Raw genomic sequence first — 18260 nt, forward strand, 5'->3', positions numbered from 1 at the left:
AGGAAATAAGCAAGTTTTAGCCGAAACACCACTACCAATGTCCATTATTTCCCAGGGGCCACAGCCACCCCTGTCCTGCATCCAGTCCTCATTCCCTAAAGGCTGGGAGACGAAGCATGGCTTAGGGCTATGGTGCAGGGATTTTGTAGGGTGTGGGTCTCTCGCAATCGTCAGTGGTAGGGCAGTTTTGTTTCACTGCAACCACAAAACACGTCACTCTACTTATGATTTAAACCACACCCAAATGGAGTTCAAAGACGAGCAGCGACACCCAAGTGAGTGTTGGCTTAAAACCTCATCCAAGTGCTGAAATTTCTCCCTCTCTCTCCTGTCTTTAAACAATTAGTTCCATCACAGAGATAGACCAGTCAGTTTCAACAGAGCATCCAAGCCGCCACTGGGCTTTTCACATGTGCCTTGGTAAGTTCCAGCTACCCCAACTCCAACCTGTGCCACTTCCGAGGAGACGGCAGGGGCCATTTCCTTTTGCTGCTTCTCTCCTTGACCGGCCGTCTAAGGCGGTCTGCGCTGGATGCGTCCCTAGCCTACCTGATGGCACTGGCTGAAAAATGCCCGGGAAGAAAGCAAAAGAAGACGCATAATCCCCAGTTGGACAAAAACGAAGACAAAGCGGAAGCAGATGTCCAGATCAGGCCACATACAACCAGACGGCCTTCCCCGCTCTCCAAGGTAATGCAACAAAGGTCAGTGCGCCTGCATACCCTCCCCTTCCGGGAGATGAGAGGGGCCAGGGGTCACCATCTCACCACCTGGCTGTTGTAGTCCTCAGTGACAGCCCCCTCTGATGCCCCGTCCTCTTTTGGCCACCGGTGGCCCCTATGCTCCCGCTGCAGCCTCCGCTCCTCCCGCCTCTGTTGCCGGTCCCTCTGGTGCTCCAGCTGCTTGGTGTGGTGGTAGCGCTGCTGGAAAAGCTCTTTCGCGTACTCATAAAGCTGCATGTCCAGGAAGTTCAGCTCCTCAATGCGGCGGCGCGCGCCCTCGTTGATCTCCACGTTGGAAGCCCGCGTGATGTTGAACTGCGTGAAGGGGGAGATGAACTTGAGGTTGAATGTCCTCTCGAACAGAAACTGTGTCTTCCTCTGGAATTCGGTGAGCCCGAAGAAGGCCATGTTCTTCAGGTTGGTTTTCGCGCTCTGCAATAGGATGGTGTTTCGTTCACTCTCATTCATGAAAGTCAAGTTGTAGCAGCCCACCAGGCTCAGGTCTGCCAACATGCGCACCTGGCGGTTGTTCGCCAGGTTGTAGCTGCAGTCCATGAACTCCCGCAAGCTGACCCCAGACCAGTCGTCCCCAGGGTAGCAGGTAGGCAGCTCATCGCGGGTGGGGCTTCTCCCGTCACACATATGGAGAGAGGTTTTCCACGTGGCCCCTCTCTGGACGTGTTTCCACTCACTCAGGTAACGCGACACTGGATCCCGCAACATCGTGATGTAATAGAAATTCCTGGAAGAAATTAGAGGAGGAGCGTCAGTACTTGACGACAACACGGGGATTCTGAACCTCTGCGATTTTATACAAGCCTTTCGTCAATGGGCTCTTTAGCCAAATGTTCATGTGAGATTGTTTGCTTGGATGAGTGCCTATCAGATGTATGTGCGTACGTTTCCATACAGACAGGTGGACTGTTCTTCAGTACTAAGCTTATTGGGCTTTTCCTCCAAGCTCCTGTGTGAGGCAGGATGGAGGTGTGGAGAACAGATCATGCATTTACTCCGCAGTTATTCACTAATAAATTGCTATTGGCAATAACAACTCCTTACATTCAGAGAACACACCATGATTTTGAGAAGTTGTTACCCAGCCGATATTTTATTTGATCCTTCCACAAACCTTTGCAGTAGACAGGAGGCTTTTGATACAGAAGCGTATACAAGGAGGAAAAACAATTTGATCCAAGGTCATGAGACTAATAAGGGCTTTGTGGGACCCCAATTACCTTAATATTTTTCTCTTTATGCTGCTATTCTAGATTATGAGGTGGTCAAGGCAGGTGAGGTTGGGGTAGGTTGGGTGGGGTGTAGAGACTAATACTTACTGAGTCTCTACTGTGTGCTAGGAACTGTTAGGTGATTGATGGATACTAACACAGATTATCCTCAACACACTTTGTAAAATGAGTTTCTTATTACTTTTAAAAAAAATAAGCTGAGGACAAAGAAGCTCACACAAGTGATAGCTCAGGATCCCAAGCAAGCCAATATTGGAGCCACCATCTAATCTAGGCCGATTTGATTCCAAAGCCTCTGTGGTTTTCTATGATCCGTATTAGTATTTACAAAACAAACATCTAACTGATAATTATTGACTGCCTATTAACTGCCAGGTGCTGTGTGCATTATAATCACAAGTTTTATCTCAGTTAATGATGTCTAATGGAACACTGAGAGAAACATGTTTTATAAACGGTTATCTTCAGAATAATCAGGTAAAAATCACAGTACCTCTGGTTTAAAAGAGCAAGAGAAGTGCCAAGAGACAGGAAGAGAATTGGAAAAGGTGACAAATAAAAGACACAACAGTAGGCATTAGAGGAAATCAATATTGCTCAAAATAAGGAAAACATTTTCTGTAATTTGACTAGCCTACCAATGGAAGGGATTGCTAACCCCAGCCCCAAACAGTAAGCCCCCCAGCGTCAGAAGAGTTCATGTAGAGTTTGGAAGTCCGTTGGTCACAGAAGCCATAGAAAGGACTCCTCTGAGGAGCAGGTTGGACATGAGGCCTTCAAGCTGTCTTCTGATACTGAGACCCCACTTTGGCCTTTTGTCCTTCCACAATAGCCAGTTCAATCCCAGCTCAATCCCAGTTCAGTCCTTCCCTCATTGACTGGAGGCCAGCTCCAGAAATACAGGGTTATTAGTATTAACTCAGATTTCCCCTGGGAAGACAAAAGCGGTCCTGATAAGCTCTGAGAAGAGCACCAGGTCTGCCCTGACACCTGCAGACAGGCCATGCCGCTGCTAAGAATTCGGGAACTACGGCTGGTGCTGGTCTGCGTTGGATGCCACTGCTGATGACTCCACGTTGACTGAGTGGAACATACAACACGCCTGTCCTCAACGTGGCATCCAGAGGGCTGGGACAAAACCACGACATGTTTGCTTGATTCATCTCAGTCTTCACTTCAGAGAATTTTGATACTAAAATAAACACACACACACACACACACACACACACACACGGACACACATGTCCATGCAGATGCAGATGCATACAGACAGATGAGAGATAGGTTAGACCACCACCGATCAGTTTGTCAGACTGCGATGACTTGCCTGTCGCTATGATGCTGAAAGCTAACCTAGTGGTATTTCAAATACAAGCAGGGTCACCCATGATGGACAGGTTTCATTGGAGCTTCAGGGTTAAGACAGATTAGGAAGAAAAGCCTGGTGATCTACTTCTGAAAAGTAGTCAATGAATACCCTGTGGATAACAGAATACTGTCCGATATAGGGTCGGAAAACGAGCTCCCTAGACAGAAATGCACTCAAAATGCACAGTGGCCGCAACAATGGACTTGAGCATATTAACAATCGTGAAGACAGTGCAGGACCAAGCAATGTTTCATAATACTGTACACTGGTTGCCATGAATCATAGTAACTCCACAATTAATGATAGATAGATTAGACAGACAGACAGATTAGATAGACAGGCTCTTGAGGAACCAATTTTCGTTATCACTGCATCAGATCATATTTTGTCAAATATTATTAGCAAGGGGAACAATTGTAGGTATTACTTGCCTGAATCATTCCTATCTGACTTTAGGACCTATTATTTGCGCTTACAAACAGATTGGGATGTATCGGACTCTATATTTAAATTAAAGAGAGTATTAAACCTTCACGAAAAACTGATAAAGTTTAGAGGAGCTGGCAAGTCCTTCTGGGTGTATTTATTCACAATCATATCCATTTCTCTTCACTTGTTAAAGATCGAGGCTGTCACATTAGGACAGGTTCTATGCTGAAGAAAGCCGATTTGTTACCACACTCTAAACATCAGCTTTGGGGAGGAAATCATATCATTTGCTTTTAAAAGAATGATGAAGACAGAGGCAGGAAGCGAAAACGATGTCACCTGTTGCACGTGTACCAGCCAAGTGCCAATGGAGGTAATGAGAAGTTTAACAGAGACGTTAAATCAGTGAAAAGGACACATTTCTAATTCCCAAGGAAAACAACCTGCCTAGAGAGCTGCCTGATATACATATGAAGGAGACATGGTGGCGCAATGGTTAAGTACTCAGCTGATAACCAAAAGGTCTGAGGTTAAAACCCACCAGGAGCTCCACAGGAGAAAAGACCTGGCAATTTGCTCCCATAAAGATTACAGCCTAGAAAATTGTATGGGGCAGTTCTACTCTGCCATATAGGGTCGAAATGAGTCGGAATTGACTCAGTGGCGCACGACAATAACAAACAACAATATGTATATGAGGGCAGAATAAATTGATAAAAGCTTATATTAGATTTAATGGAGATATTTCATTCACACAAGATTGCTGCCTACACCATTTAGGAAAAATATTTTTTTTCAAAATTGTGTGACAAAGGTTTTCTAGTTTTCTTTTAAACTACAACAATGAAAGTTTTATTTGGTTACAAACTCACTGAAACATGTGGATGGATGCCAAATGCCTTCCCCGCACACTAGATCCCGAGACCAATGATGTCGCGAGCTTGCTATGTGCCAGGCACGGTGCTAAGGTGCAGTCCATTTTCAATAATCTTAGGCGGTAAGCGAGCACGCTTTTTTCTTTTCACTTACAGTTGAATAAACCGAGCCTTTTGAGAGATGAAATAAGCTGCCCAAGGTCATGCTGGTAATGAATTATGTAACTTAGATTTAACCCAGATCTGACTTACTTTAAAAATCTATTTTTAGTCACTATATTATGAAGAAGGAGCCCTGGTGGCACAGTGGTTGAGTGCTTGGCTGCTAACCGAAAGGTCGGCGATCTGAATCCACCAGCTACTCTGAGGGAGAAAGATGAAGCAATCTGCTTCCATAAGGATTTACAGCCTTGGAAACGCTATGGGGCAGTTCTACTCTGTCCTATAGGGTCGCTATGAGTTGGAATTGACTTATGGCCATGGGTTTGGTTTAGTTTTTTATATTATGAAAAGAGAAACCTATTGTTTCATGGGGAAAAGTCAACCCAGTAGTAGTATTACTAAGCTAAACTGGATTAAGAAAAAAAAAACACATGCCTAGTAAAAGCAATGGGAGTGAGCCCTGGTGGCGCAGTGGTTAAGTGCTTGGCTACTAACCATAAGGTTAGCGGTTCAAACCTGCAAGCTGCTCCGTGGGAGAAAGATGTGGCAGTCTGTTTCCCTAAACATTACAGCCTTGGAAACCCTATAGGGCAGTTCTACTCTGTCCTATAAGGTTGCTATGAGTTGGAATCGACTCATCGGCAAGGTTAAAAGCAATGGGAAGAATAAGGGATTGAAGGGTACAATGTTTTTTATGCTGCTTTTCAAAAGGAATTAATGAGCTATAATATTTAAATTTATACATTTTATATATTCTGTTATTTTAAATGTCTGGCCTCATTAGGTAAGCCAGACATTTTTTAAATGTGCTCAGGAAAATTCAAATTCTTATGTAACACTCACTTCCCGTTAAATCACGAGGAGGAATTTCCAGGAACTTCCAAGGAGAGACCCGCCTGAGCTGTAGTTTTGCCATTCGCCATTTTACATTACACTGTTGTCTTTCACTGTTTACAGAATGACAATTCCATCAGTGGAAGCAAATTCCCCAAAAGGTCAGCAGGGAAAACTGAAAACCACTGACACAGCTTCTGGGCTCCGTGAGGAAATGTTGACAATAAAATTTGGCTCAGAGAGGAAATTACTGTAGTGGAATACTGTATGACATGTCATTATTAATCCTGCTTTGCTCCTAAATTGGGACTTGTTCACATTTCAGATCTACCAGCAGAGACTGATTTTTATTTCACAAAACAATTGCATAAAATACAGGCATACCTCATTTTATTGCACTTTGTTTTATTGTGCTTTGCAGATACTGTGTTTTTTACAAACTGAAGGTTTGTGGCAACCCTGCTTCGAGCAAGTCTATCGACCTCCATTTCTTCCAACAGCATGCGCTCACTTCATGTCCCTGCGTCGCATTTTGGTAATTCTTGCAATATTTCAAACTTTTTCATGATTATTACATCTGTTATGGTGATCTGTGATTAACGATCTTTTTTTACAGAGCAAATTAGTTTCTCATTAAACAATGAATAAACATATTGTTTTGTGACATTGGTTTCCAACCCCATGACATGTCAACACTCTCCCCTTCTCAACCTTGGGTTCCCTATTACCAGCTTTCCTGTCCCCTCTTGCCTTCTAGTCCTTGCCGCTAGGCTGGTGTGACCCTTTAGTCTCATTTTGTTTTATGGGGCTGTCTAATCTTTGGCTGAATGGTGAGCCTCTGGAGTGACTTCATTACTGAGCTAAAAGGGTGTCATGGGGCCATACTCTCGGGGTTTCTCCAATCTCTGTCAGACCAGTAAATCTGGGCTTTTTTTGTGAGTTACAATTTTGTTCTACATTTTTCTCCAGCTCTGTCTGGGAGCCTCTATTATGATTTCTGTCAGAGCAGTTGGTGGTGGTAGCCGGGCACCATCTAATTGTTGCTGGACTCAGTGTGGTAGTTGTGGTCCATTAGTCCTTTGGACTAATCTTTCCCTTGTGTCCTTGGTATTCTTTATGCTCTCTTGCTCCAGGTAGGGTGGGACCAGTGGAGTACCTTAGATGGCCATTCACAAGCTTTTGAGACTCCAGACGCTACTCACCAAAGTAGGATGGAGGACATTTCCTTTATGAACTATTTTATGCCAGTTGAGCTAGATGTCCCCCAGGATGTGATTAGTGATCTTTGATGTTACTATTGCAATTGTTTTGGGGTGCCACAAACTGCACCCATATAAGACGACAAACTTAATTGATAAATATTGTGTGTGTTCTGACTGCTCCACCAACCGGCCATTGCCTTGTCTCTCTCCCTCTCATCTGGCCTCCTTATTCCTTGAGACACCACAATATTGAAATTAGGCCAGTTAATAACCCTACAATGGCCTCTAAATGTTCAAGTGAAAAGAAGAGTTGCACTTCTCTCACTTTAAATCAAAAGCTAGAAATGATTAAGTTTAATGAGGAAGGCATGTTGAAAGCCAAGACAGGCCGAAAGTTAGGCCTCTTGCGCCAGATAGTTAGCCAAGCTGTGAATGGAAGGGAAAATTTCTTGAAAGAAATTAAATGATAAGAAAGCAAAACAGCCTCACTGCTGATATGGAAAAAGTTTTAGTGGTCTGGATAGAAGATCAAACCAGCCATAACATTCTCTTAATCCAAAACCTAATCCAGAGCCAGGCCCTAACTCACTTCCATTCTGTGAAGGCTGAGAGAGGTAAGGAAGCTGCAGAAGAAAAGTTTGAAGCTAGCAGAGGTTGGTTCATGAGGTTTAAGGGAAGAAGCTGTCTCCATAACATAAAAATGCAAGATGAAGCAGCAAGTGCTAACGTAGAAGCTGCAGCAAGTTGTCCAGAAGATCCAGCTAAGACAACTGATGAAGGTGGCTACCCGAAACAACAGATTTTCAATGTAGATGAAACAGCCTTATATTGGAAGATGCCAGCTAGGACTCTCATAGCTACAGAGGAGGAGTCAATGCCTGGCTTCAAAGTTTCAAAGGACAGGCTGACTCTCTTGTTAGGGGCTAATGCAGCTGGTGATTTTAAGTTGAAGCCAACGCTCATTTACCATTCCAAAAATCCTCAGGCTCATAAGAATTATGCTAAATCTACTCTGCCTGTGCTCTATAAATGGAACAACAAAGCCGGGGTAATAGCATATCCGTTTACAACATGGTTTACTGAATATTTTAAGCCCACTATTGAGAACTACTGCTCAGAAAAAAAGATTGCTTTCAAAATATTACTGCTCATTGACAATGCACCTGGTAACTCAGAGGATGGAAATGTACAAGGAGATTAATGTCATTTTCATGCTGGCCAACACAATGTCCATTCTGCAGCCCATGGACCAAGGAGTAATTTCTACTTTTGAGTCATATTATTTAAGAAATACATTTTGTAAGGCTATAGCTGCCATAAATAGTGATTCCTCTGATGGATCCGGGCAAAGTAAATTGAAAACCTTTTGGAAAGGATTCACCTTTCTAGATGCCATTAAGAACATTCATGATGCATGGGAAGAGCTCAAAATATCAACATTAACAGGAGTTTGGAAGAAGTTGATTCCAACCCTCATGGATGACTTCGAGGGGTTCAAGACTTCAGTGGAGGAAGAACTGCAGATGTGGTGGAAATAGAAAGAGAACTAGAATTAGAAGTGGAGCCTGAAGATGTGATTGAATTTCTTGCAATCTCATGACAAAATTTTAGCAGATGAGGAGTTGCTTCTTACGGATGAGCAAAGAAAGTGGTTTCTTGAGACGGAATCTACTTCTGGTGAAGATGCTGTGTACATTGTTGAAATGACAACAAAGGATTTAGAATATTACATAAGTTTAGTTGATAATCAGTGGCAGAGTTTGAGAGGATTCACTCCAATTTTGAAAGAAATTCTATTGTGGGTAAAATGCTATCAAACAGCATCACATCCTACAGAGAAATCTTTCATGAAAGGAAGAGTCAATCAATGTGGCAAACTTCATTACTGTCTTATTTTAAGAAATTGCCACAGCCACCCCAGCCTTCAGCAACAACCACCCTGATCAGTCAGCAGCCATTAACATCAAGGCAAGACCCTCCACCAGCAAAAAGATTACAACTTACTGAAGGCTTACATGATGGTTAGCATTTTTTAGCAATATTTTTTAAATTAAGGCATGTACATTGTTTTTTAGACATAATTCTATTGCACACTTAATAGACTACAGTATAGTATAAACATAACTCTTATATGCACTAGGAAGCAAAATAATTCATGTGACTCATTTTTACTGCAATATTCTCTTTATTGCAGTGGGCTGGAACCAAACCCTCAATATTGCTGAGGTATGCCTGTAAATACATATAATGATGATGATGATGGAATTCAGTGAGTTTGAAGGATTCCAGACACAGTAGGCCAGAATAGTTTAAATCAGAGAGATCTTTACATTGGGTCAAAAAAAAACATATATGGGAAATTTCTAATTTCCATGTGTGGTGTAATGAATTATTTAATGTGGCCCTTCCAGCCACGGTCTTTGTGACTCATATACAATGATTGGGCAGGAGTATGCAAAAAAGGTATATGGAACTTGTGAGGGTTGGGGTTGTGAGTCAACTTGGCTAGGCCATGATTACCAGCATTGTGTGGTTGTCCTCCACGTTATGTTTTGTGGATCCTGACCTCCACATGGTGATGAGGCAGGATTGGTGTGGGATGTGTCTTGGATCACAGCCTTGCATGAGGACGTGACTCAAGTCTCACCCTTACTCAAATTACGCCCCTTACTGGGGTGTGGCCTGCATCTAAGGTATATGTGTGGATGCCCTGGCGAGGCTCTCTCTCTCTGCATCTGGATCCTCTGTCTGGGTCATGATCGTCTAACCTCCAGTTCTTGAGACAAGGTAGCTCAGGGGTCCAGCAGCCTATGGTCTGACCTGATTCACCAGCTTCTGCAGCCTTGTGAGCTAGCAGCCTGTGGTCTGACCTGCCAGTTTGGGTTCATCAGCCTCTGCAGCCACGTGGGTTGGGAGAAGCCTATGCCTGATCCACGGATTTGGGACTTGTTAACCTCCGCAACTGCTAGAGCCATTTCCTTGATATGGTTGGTGAATTCTATAAGATGTTGCAATGAATTATGGAACCCAGGGACAGGAGGGAGAGTACTGAGGGTAGGAGGAGGAGTTGATGTTAGAGATGATGGAGCGGTATAGCAGTTTGGAAAAGTTGGACTTCGGGACATGTTTAATCTCTGCCTTATAGGAACCAGCTTTGTGCTGATCTTTATAAAAGAAATTATTCATTTACCTGTTAATTGAACAAAATAAAAAACACAAAGGAATTTAAACAAAAAATAAACCCTCATTTACGTGTTTTAAATTTACTTAAGATCCAGATTTAAAAAATAATCATAAGAGCTAGAGGCCTTTAGGACTGACAATTACAAAGGTCAGTGATATGAAGGACTAAGAGTAGCCTACTGGAACATGCTTTTGCCTTAGTTGGTAAAATTGGCCATAGAGTTTCTGGTGCCTTCATTCCATCTGAAATCTATAGAATCTCAAAGATGACTGAAACTGATTTAGGCTTAAGATGTTCTTGGTTTCAAATTCCACTTTATTTGTCATTGCATTTAAAAATGGCAAGCCAAACTGTAGGGTGATATTTACATGCATTAAAAAAGTGACAATGTAGTATGGCCCCCGGACACCCTTTTAGCTCAGTAATGAAGTCACTCCTGAGGGTCACCCTTCAGCCAAAGATTAGACAGGCCCATAAAACAAAACAAGACTAAAGGAGCACATCAACCCAGGAGCAAGGGCTAGAAGGCTGGAGACGACAGGAAAGCCTGGTAATAGGGAACCCAAGGTTGAGAAGGGAGAGTGTTGACATGTCGTGGGTTTGTCAACCAATGTCGTAAAACAATATGTTTACTGTCTAATGAGAAGCTAGTTTGTTCTGTAAACCTTCCTCTAAAGTACAATTAAAAAAAAAATAACAAAAATTCATTAAAAAAAATAAAAATGGCTGTGAGTTCTACCAGCCAAATAGGTAAGGAGCCCACCTGTAACTAAAATTCTGAAGTCAAGAGCTAGACGTGTACTAGCAGGACCCTTAGAGTCAATGACTACAAGGTTGTTCCATCTCATGGTCTGGAGCCGAGTGGCTGACAGCGTTCGAGAACTGCTTAGTCAGTTATATACTCCTCGGCATTTTGTTGGTTTGTTTCAATCCTAAAAAGTAGCCAAAATAGAAAGTTAGAAAAATAGTAAAATTAAACCAATAGGGTTTAAGATTACCCAGCTATGGAAGGAAAAAACAACTTATAATTTGATTAATTCTTTTTTTTTTTTCCTCATCTCTGCTTGTTTCTCTGCTTTCAGAGAGAAAACTGGAGAGTCAGTGACTAAATGATGTTCCTCTCCAGGCTACACACTCAGCCTTCAATGTTTATCAGCTCTGCTCCAGTCTCAGGAATCTCCTCCAACTCCTAAACAATGGAAACTCATTTTCTTCTGACTCCAAATATTTGATATCATTTCCGCCTGTAATGGAAGTACTTAAAGGGTTTGAAACTACGGATTTCTCTTATAGGCCTAACTTGTTCAACAATGGAGGATTAAAAAAAAAAAAAAATAGTTTTTAAAAGCATGAAACAAAGAGTAGAGAAGAAGGACAAGCAACACCCATGAGCTCTTATGGCCACAGAGCAGAGGGTCTTTAATGACTCCTTCTGTTCCTTGAAAGTCTAACCTTTTAACTCAGTCTTCAAAACCTAAGCAGAATATCACCTATTCATATATATGGCCTTACAATTAACCTATACCCTCCCCAGATTTGGAAAAATAAACAAAATTCTCTTTCAGCTATTCATTCATTGGTTTCTTAATTCTCCAAACATCAGTTGAGCTGCCTCTATTTGCCAAACACTAGGACTATGCATTTGGGGACTCAGAGATTACTAAAACATCACCCTCAAGGAGCTCTTAGGGGATTAACAATCCTAGTAAAGAGAGAAAAACGCTGACTACCAAATTAAGGACAGATGGCCTTGTTTGTCTTGGTGACAGCATCCTGTCAGCAGGCCTTCCATTTGCCACCTACTTCATTGAGATCCTGTGTGAATTCATTTAAGATTGTCCATAAGGCAATCGCAACTCTTTGAGAATGTAGTTCTTGTGGCCCCAGGGTAATGATGGCAAATACCTGTGTACTCAGAAAGATTATGGGAATGATGTGCCTTGGTTAGTTCAGTAAGCATTTTAACTGGTGATTATTACGCAGACCATCATAACTTAGTAAAGTTCAAAGAAACAGAACACACACTTTCCAAGCTGGTTTAGAACCACTTCAGTATCTTGCTCTGCTGCAAAGCTATCAATATTAAAAAATTCTAAGTACAACATAAGGGCATTACCGCCTTCCCTCACTTTGAAGGTCTTCGCCCCTTCCTTTGCTCATCTGAATCCTGCCCATCTTTCCTAGCCCAGTTCAAGGCTCACATTCATCTTCCCTGACGTTTTTAGCCCAGAGGGTTTGCTGTTTCACTTACTACACTATTCACTTGCATGTGATGGTCCTGGTCACATCTACCCTTGAAGTTCCATTTTGGTAATTTTGCCTTAGTCCTCATGTCCCACAGCATCTAACGCTCATTGTTTCATCCTTTTACAAATGATACTTTTTCCTCTACTCTCTTGTTGAACAAGTAAGGCCTAAAAACGAAAGTTGCAGATTTCTGTGGTACCAAACCCTTTAAGTACTTTTATTATAGACTGAATTGATACAGAAGGTATGGAGGCAGCACCCAACACAGTCCTCCTCACACGAGATGTTCAATAAACGATTGCTATGTAAAATAAGGAGTTCTGCTGGCGCAGTGGTTAAGTGCTCGGCTGCTAACCAAAAGGTAGGCAGTTTGAATCCACCAGCTGCTCCTTGGAAACCCTATGGGTTAGTTCTACTCTGTCCTATAGGGTCACTATGAGTCAGAATGGACTCGATGGCAATGGGTTAGTTATGTAAAATAACATGCTTTAAAGCAATGATCATTATATGGTTGTTGTTGTTCGGTGCCATCCAGTAAGTTTCGACTTACAGCACCCCTTTGTACAGCAGAATGAAACATTGTTCGCTCCTGCATCATCCTGGTAATCATTGTTATGTTTGAGCCCATTGTTGTAGCCACTGTGTCAGTTCATCTCATGGAGGGTCGTCCTGTTTTTCTCTGACCTTCTACTTTACCAAGCATGATGTCCTTCTCCAGGGACTGGTCCCTCCTGATAATATGTCCTAAGTATGTAAGACTAAGTCTAACCATCCTTGCTTCCAAGGAGCATTCTGGCTGTACGTCTTGCAAGACAGATTTGTTCCTTCTTCTGGAAGTCCATAGTATATTCAGTATTCTTCACCATCACCATAGTCCGAAGGTATCATCTCTTCTTCGGTCTTCCTTATTCATTGTCCAGCTTTCACATGCATATGAGGAGACTGAAAATTCCATGGCTTGGGTCAGTCCTTAAAGTGACATCTTTGCTTTTTAACACTTTAAAGAGGTCTTTTGCAGCACATGTTTCCAACGTAATATGTCATTTGATTTCTTGACTGCTGCTTCCAAGGGCATTGATTGGGGATCCAAGTAAAATGAAGTCCTTGACAACTTCAGTGTTTTCTCCATTTATCATGATGTTGTTTATTGGTTCAGTTGTGAGGGGTTTTGTTTTCTTCATGTTGAGGTGTAATCCATACTGAAGGCTCTATGCTTTGCTCTTCACCAGTAAGTGCTTCAAGTTCTCTTCATTTTCAGCAAGCAAGGTTGTGTCATCTGTATATCATAGGTTGTTAATGAGAATTCCTACAATCCTGATTCTGCATTCTTCGTATAGTCCAGCTTCTCAGGTTATTTGCTCAGCATACAGATTGGAAAAATATGGTGAAAAGATACAATTCTGATGCACACTTTTTCTGACTTTAAACTACACAGTATCCCCTTGTTCTGTTCAAACAATTGCCTCTTGATCTAAGTACAGGTTCCTCATGAGCACAATTAAGTGTCCTGCAATTCCCATTCTTTGCAATGTTATCCACAATTTGTTATGATCCACACAGTTGAATGCTCTTACGTAGTGAATAAAACACAGGTAAACATCTTTCTGGTATTCTCTGCTTTCTGCCATGATCCATCTGACATCAGCAATGATTTCCCTCATTCCAAGTCCTGTTCTGAACCTGGCTTGAATTTCTGGAAGTTCCCTGTCAATGTACTGCAATGCCTTTGAATGATTTTCAGCATAATTTTACTTGTATGTGATGTTAATTATGTTGTTCAATAATTTCCGCATTTGGTTGCATCGCCTTTCTTTGGAATGGCCACATATATAGATCTCTTCCAGTTGGTTGGCCAAGCAGCTGTCCTCCAAATTTCTTGGCATAGACTAGTGAGCACCTCCAGCGCTGCATCCATTTGTTGAAACATTTCAATTGGTATTCCGTCGATTTCTGGAACCTTGTTTTTTGCCAATGCCTTCAGTGCAGCTTGGACTTCTTCCTTCAGTACCATTGGTTCTTGATCATATGTTACCTCCTGAAATGGTTGAACATCGACCAATTCTTTTTGGTACAGTGACTGTGTATTCCTTCCATCTTCTTTTGATGCTTCTTGCGTCTTTCAGTGTTTTGCCCATAGAATCCTTTAATACTGCAACTCGAGGCTGAAATTTTTTCTTCAGTTCTTTTAGCTTGAGAAATGCAGAGCGTGTTCTTCCCTTTTGGTTTTCTAACTCCATGTCTTTGCACATTTCATTATAATACTTTTTCTTCTTCAGCTGCCCTGTGACATTTTCTGTTCAGCTCTTTTATTTCATCATTTCTTCCTTTTGCTTTAGCTACTCCATGTTCAAGAGCAACTTTCAGAGTCCCTTCTGACATCCATTTTGGTCTTTTCTTTCTTTCCTGTCTTTTTAATGACCCTTTGCTTTCTTTGTGTGTGATGTCCTTGATGTCATTCCCTGACTCATCTGGTTTTTGGTCATTAGTGTTCAATGCTTAAAATCTATTGCTGAGATAGTCTCTAAAAATTCAGGTGGGATATGCTCAAGATCGTATTTTGGCTCTCATAGACTTGCTGTAATTTTCTTCAGCTTTAACTTGAATTTGCATATGAGTAATTGATAGTATATTTTAGTTATTAAAATACATCTGATCATTACATTAGATATATTTTAATACCTTAAGTTAATATTCCCTTTGATATATATGCCTTCTTTATCTTCCCTAAATTAATCTGATTTTTTTTTAATGTATAAAATCTGTGTAAATAGCAAAATATATACATAATCTTTGAATGCATCTGTCATTTGATTGTGATGGTTGATGTGCAGAGGGAAAGAGAGTCAATGTAGACTTAGGGGGTACAAAGCAGAATACTTCATACAACAACAGGGAATTAGTAGCAGTGAGGTTTATTTTTATTATTTTTTTAAAGCTAAATTACTGGTTTTCTCCCCTACTGCTTCAAGAACCCACGCTTCACTAAGCAATTTATTGTATAATTGCTCCCTTCATAATTAGCAAATCATTTCATTAACACATGCTTATTGAGGGTTTGCTGTGTGTAAGGAACTGCTCTAGGAAGTGTAGAGGACATAAAAAGAATAAAATGCCCCAAGTATTGTGGGGGGGCAGCCGTGGTAGGGTAGAAAAACGGCATTAGCAAGTTATGACAGTAAGGAATAAACTAGGAATATTTAAGGAACGGAGAGCAAACTAACCTGAGTAGACCAGAAATTTCATAGCGTGCATCTTACTAAATGTTTGTTTATGAATGAATGGAAAGGGGCGTAAGTTAGAACCAGATGTTGGGACCAAATTGCCATGGACTCTGAATGCAAATGTGAACAGCTAAAATAGAGAAAGTGTTGATTTAGGGTGATTTACTTAGCAACAGTGTTAAAGATGAACTCAACTAGATAGTCATCTGGCAAGTTTGTTGTACTGTAGTGGCTTGCATATTGATGTGATATTGGAAGCCATGTCATTGGAATTTCAAATACTAGCAGGGTCACCCATGATGTACAGGTTTCAGAGAAGCTACCAGACTTAGAAAGAAAGACCAGCTGATCTACTTTAGAATATTAGCTAGTGAAAGCCCTATGGATCACGACAGAACTTCGACTCACTTGTTTTGGACACATCATTAGGAGGGATCAGTCGCTAGAGGAGGACACCATGTTTGGTGAAGTAAAGGGCCAAGAAGGTGAGGGGGATCCTCGGTGAGATGGATTGGCACAATAGGTACAACGATAGACTGGAGCATAGCAATGATGGTGGACATGGCACAGGACTGGGCAACGTTACGTTCTGTTGAGCACAGGGTTGCCGTGAGTCAGAGTTGACTGATGGCAGCTAACAACAACAACAACAAGAACAAAGTGGGTAGAGACCAGGAGAAACATTCAACAGCCATGGTAAGAGAACTGCGGGGAAAAACTCAGAACCATGGTCGTTGATGAGAAAAAATCAAGGACAGATTCAAGCCATCATAGACCCATCTGTCATTGCTCTCTCCCCTTCTTATGGTCAACTTTCTCTATACTACTGTTTCCTCCTCCATATGTGCTTCTTCACTCCTATCTAATTCCCTTTCAATACTGTGGTAGAAAAGATACTAGCTCTGCTAGTATCCTAATCAAAATGGTGGAATGAGAAGGATAAGTCACTGGGATCACTTTGGTTGTGGTGATTAAAAATATATATATTTGATGAGGCTGTGACTTGCTTATCAAACAAGAACACATAAATATATTTTCAATTCTCTCCTGTGAAGGATTTCATTCAACTGCCAGCTTAACCCTTATAAAACCAAGCAACAAAACTAATATCTCCATACAAGTTCTCCCTGGTGGCATAGTGGTTAAGAGCTATGGCTGCTGACCAAGAGGTTGGCAGTTCGAACCCACCAGGTGCTCCTTGGAAACCCTATGGGGCAGTTCTACTCTGTCCTATAGGGTCACTAGGAGTTGGAATAGACTCGATGGCAACGGGTATACAAGTTCTATTCATTCATAAAAACCAGATCAACTACAAACACCTCCATCCAGCTATCCATGAGGCCCTCAGTGGAAGGGACTGCTCTACCTAAAACCTGTGCCTCTAATGCTTTATCTTCATTACAGTGACCACTGAACATGTCTTATCACTTGAACAGGTTTTATGCAACCGGAGAGAGGAAACCTTGCCTTACTCATCTTTAATCCCTCACAACATTATATATATATAGTAGATGTTCAGTTTCTCAATGTTTGTGGAATGCGTAAGTATATAAATTTTATCAGCCACTATTCCAGATATTCTGAGGGTAATGTCCCCAGGAAACTGAACTCATCGGTGCCTTAACCAACAAAGGCAACACAGGCTAAAGATTTCTTTTAGCCTAGACCTTGTGGACCTACCTACCTACCCTATCTACCTACCGGTTGCCATGGAGTTGACTCCAACGCAAGGCAACCCCATGTGTGTCAGAGTAGAACTGTGCTCCCTAGGGTTTTCAGTGGCTGATTTTTTGAAAGTAGATTGCCAACGCTTCCAGTGGATTCAAATTACCAGCCTTTCAGTTAGCAGCCAAGTGCATTAACCTAGGGACTCCAGACCTTGAGAAATGTGTAGGAAATAAGGACTGTCTTCTAATTCCTCTTGGTGTACAGACTTTGACATGGGTTTTCCCTACATGGCCCAGTTTTACCAAAGCTCGGAGTTTTTGTGGGTCTCACAAAAGCATTGTAAGGCAGACCTGCAGTGCACCTGAAGGAGATTGTCGATCCTCACCATGGCATGTGCACGGGTAGATGGGCAACCGGGAAGTCTTAACATAAAGCTGACTGCTTTTAAAGTGAAACTGAGCTCCTCTCTGCACTTCTGTACTGTGTGCTGGAGTCATTTCCCCAATGCTCAGGCTGGAATTAATTCCTTGACCCTCTTTAGTACGCGGACTCATTACTGCCTGCCCATTCTTCATTATTTCAATAGAGTATTATCTGCGCTGTGCCGTATCTGATAGGGGGAATTGCTGCACTTTACAGCTTAACAGTCAGACTGCCCTTTGACACAGTGATGAAAAGGCCTTTTATTCAAGCCTTGAAAACAAATTAAAGAATTTAAGAACAATGTTCTAAGCAAATGGGAAATGGGGAAGTGTGATCGTTAAGTATCATAATAAAGAACTTTAAGAGCCCGACAATGGCGTGTGTCTGAGCAATTGGTTTCAAGGATGTCTGGTATTATGATGAGAAAATGGAGACACACACAGGTTGTTATCTTACCTCACAGAGAAACCACACAACCCACACTAAGCACCCTTCCTCCTTTCTCACAGTGACTGGCAAAGCTGTCAGACCCTTTCAGCAAAGCCATTTTCATTTTACATGCTATCCAGAGATCTTGATTCTTCAGTGGGTAAGACAGAGTGAGAGGAACTAAGACAGAGTGAGAGGGACGCCCACAGACAGGGCTCCCCTCAGTGGGTGAGACAGAGTGAGAGGGA

The 18260-nt window shown here is 41.9% G+C and overlaps 1 protein-coding gene across 1 annotated transcript in view; it reads right to left on the reverse strand.

Moving 5' to 3' along the window:
• Positions 1 to 682: 682 nt before the first annotated feature.
• Positions 683 to 18260, reverse strand: part of HS6ST3 (heparan sulfate 6-O-sulfotransferase 3) — an 823801-nt gene continuing 806223 nt past the window's right edge. The window contains exon 2 of the mRNA XM_023726684.1: positions 683 to 1464. Coding sequence (XP_023582452.1) covers positions 756 to 1464 — 709 coding nt within the window. The 3' untranslated portion in view covers positions 683 to 755. The remainder of the gene's footprint in view (positions 1465 to 18260) is intronic.

Source organism: Trichechus manatus, unplaced genomic scaffold, assembly GCF_000243295.1.
Source record: "Trichechus manatus latirostris isolate Lorelei unplaced genomic scaffold, TriManLat1.0 scaffold00013, whole genome shotgun sequence".
Taxonomy (NCBI): Eukaryota; Metazoa; Chordata; class Mammalia; order Sirenia; family Trichechidae; genus Trichechus; species Trichechus manatus.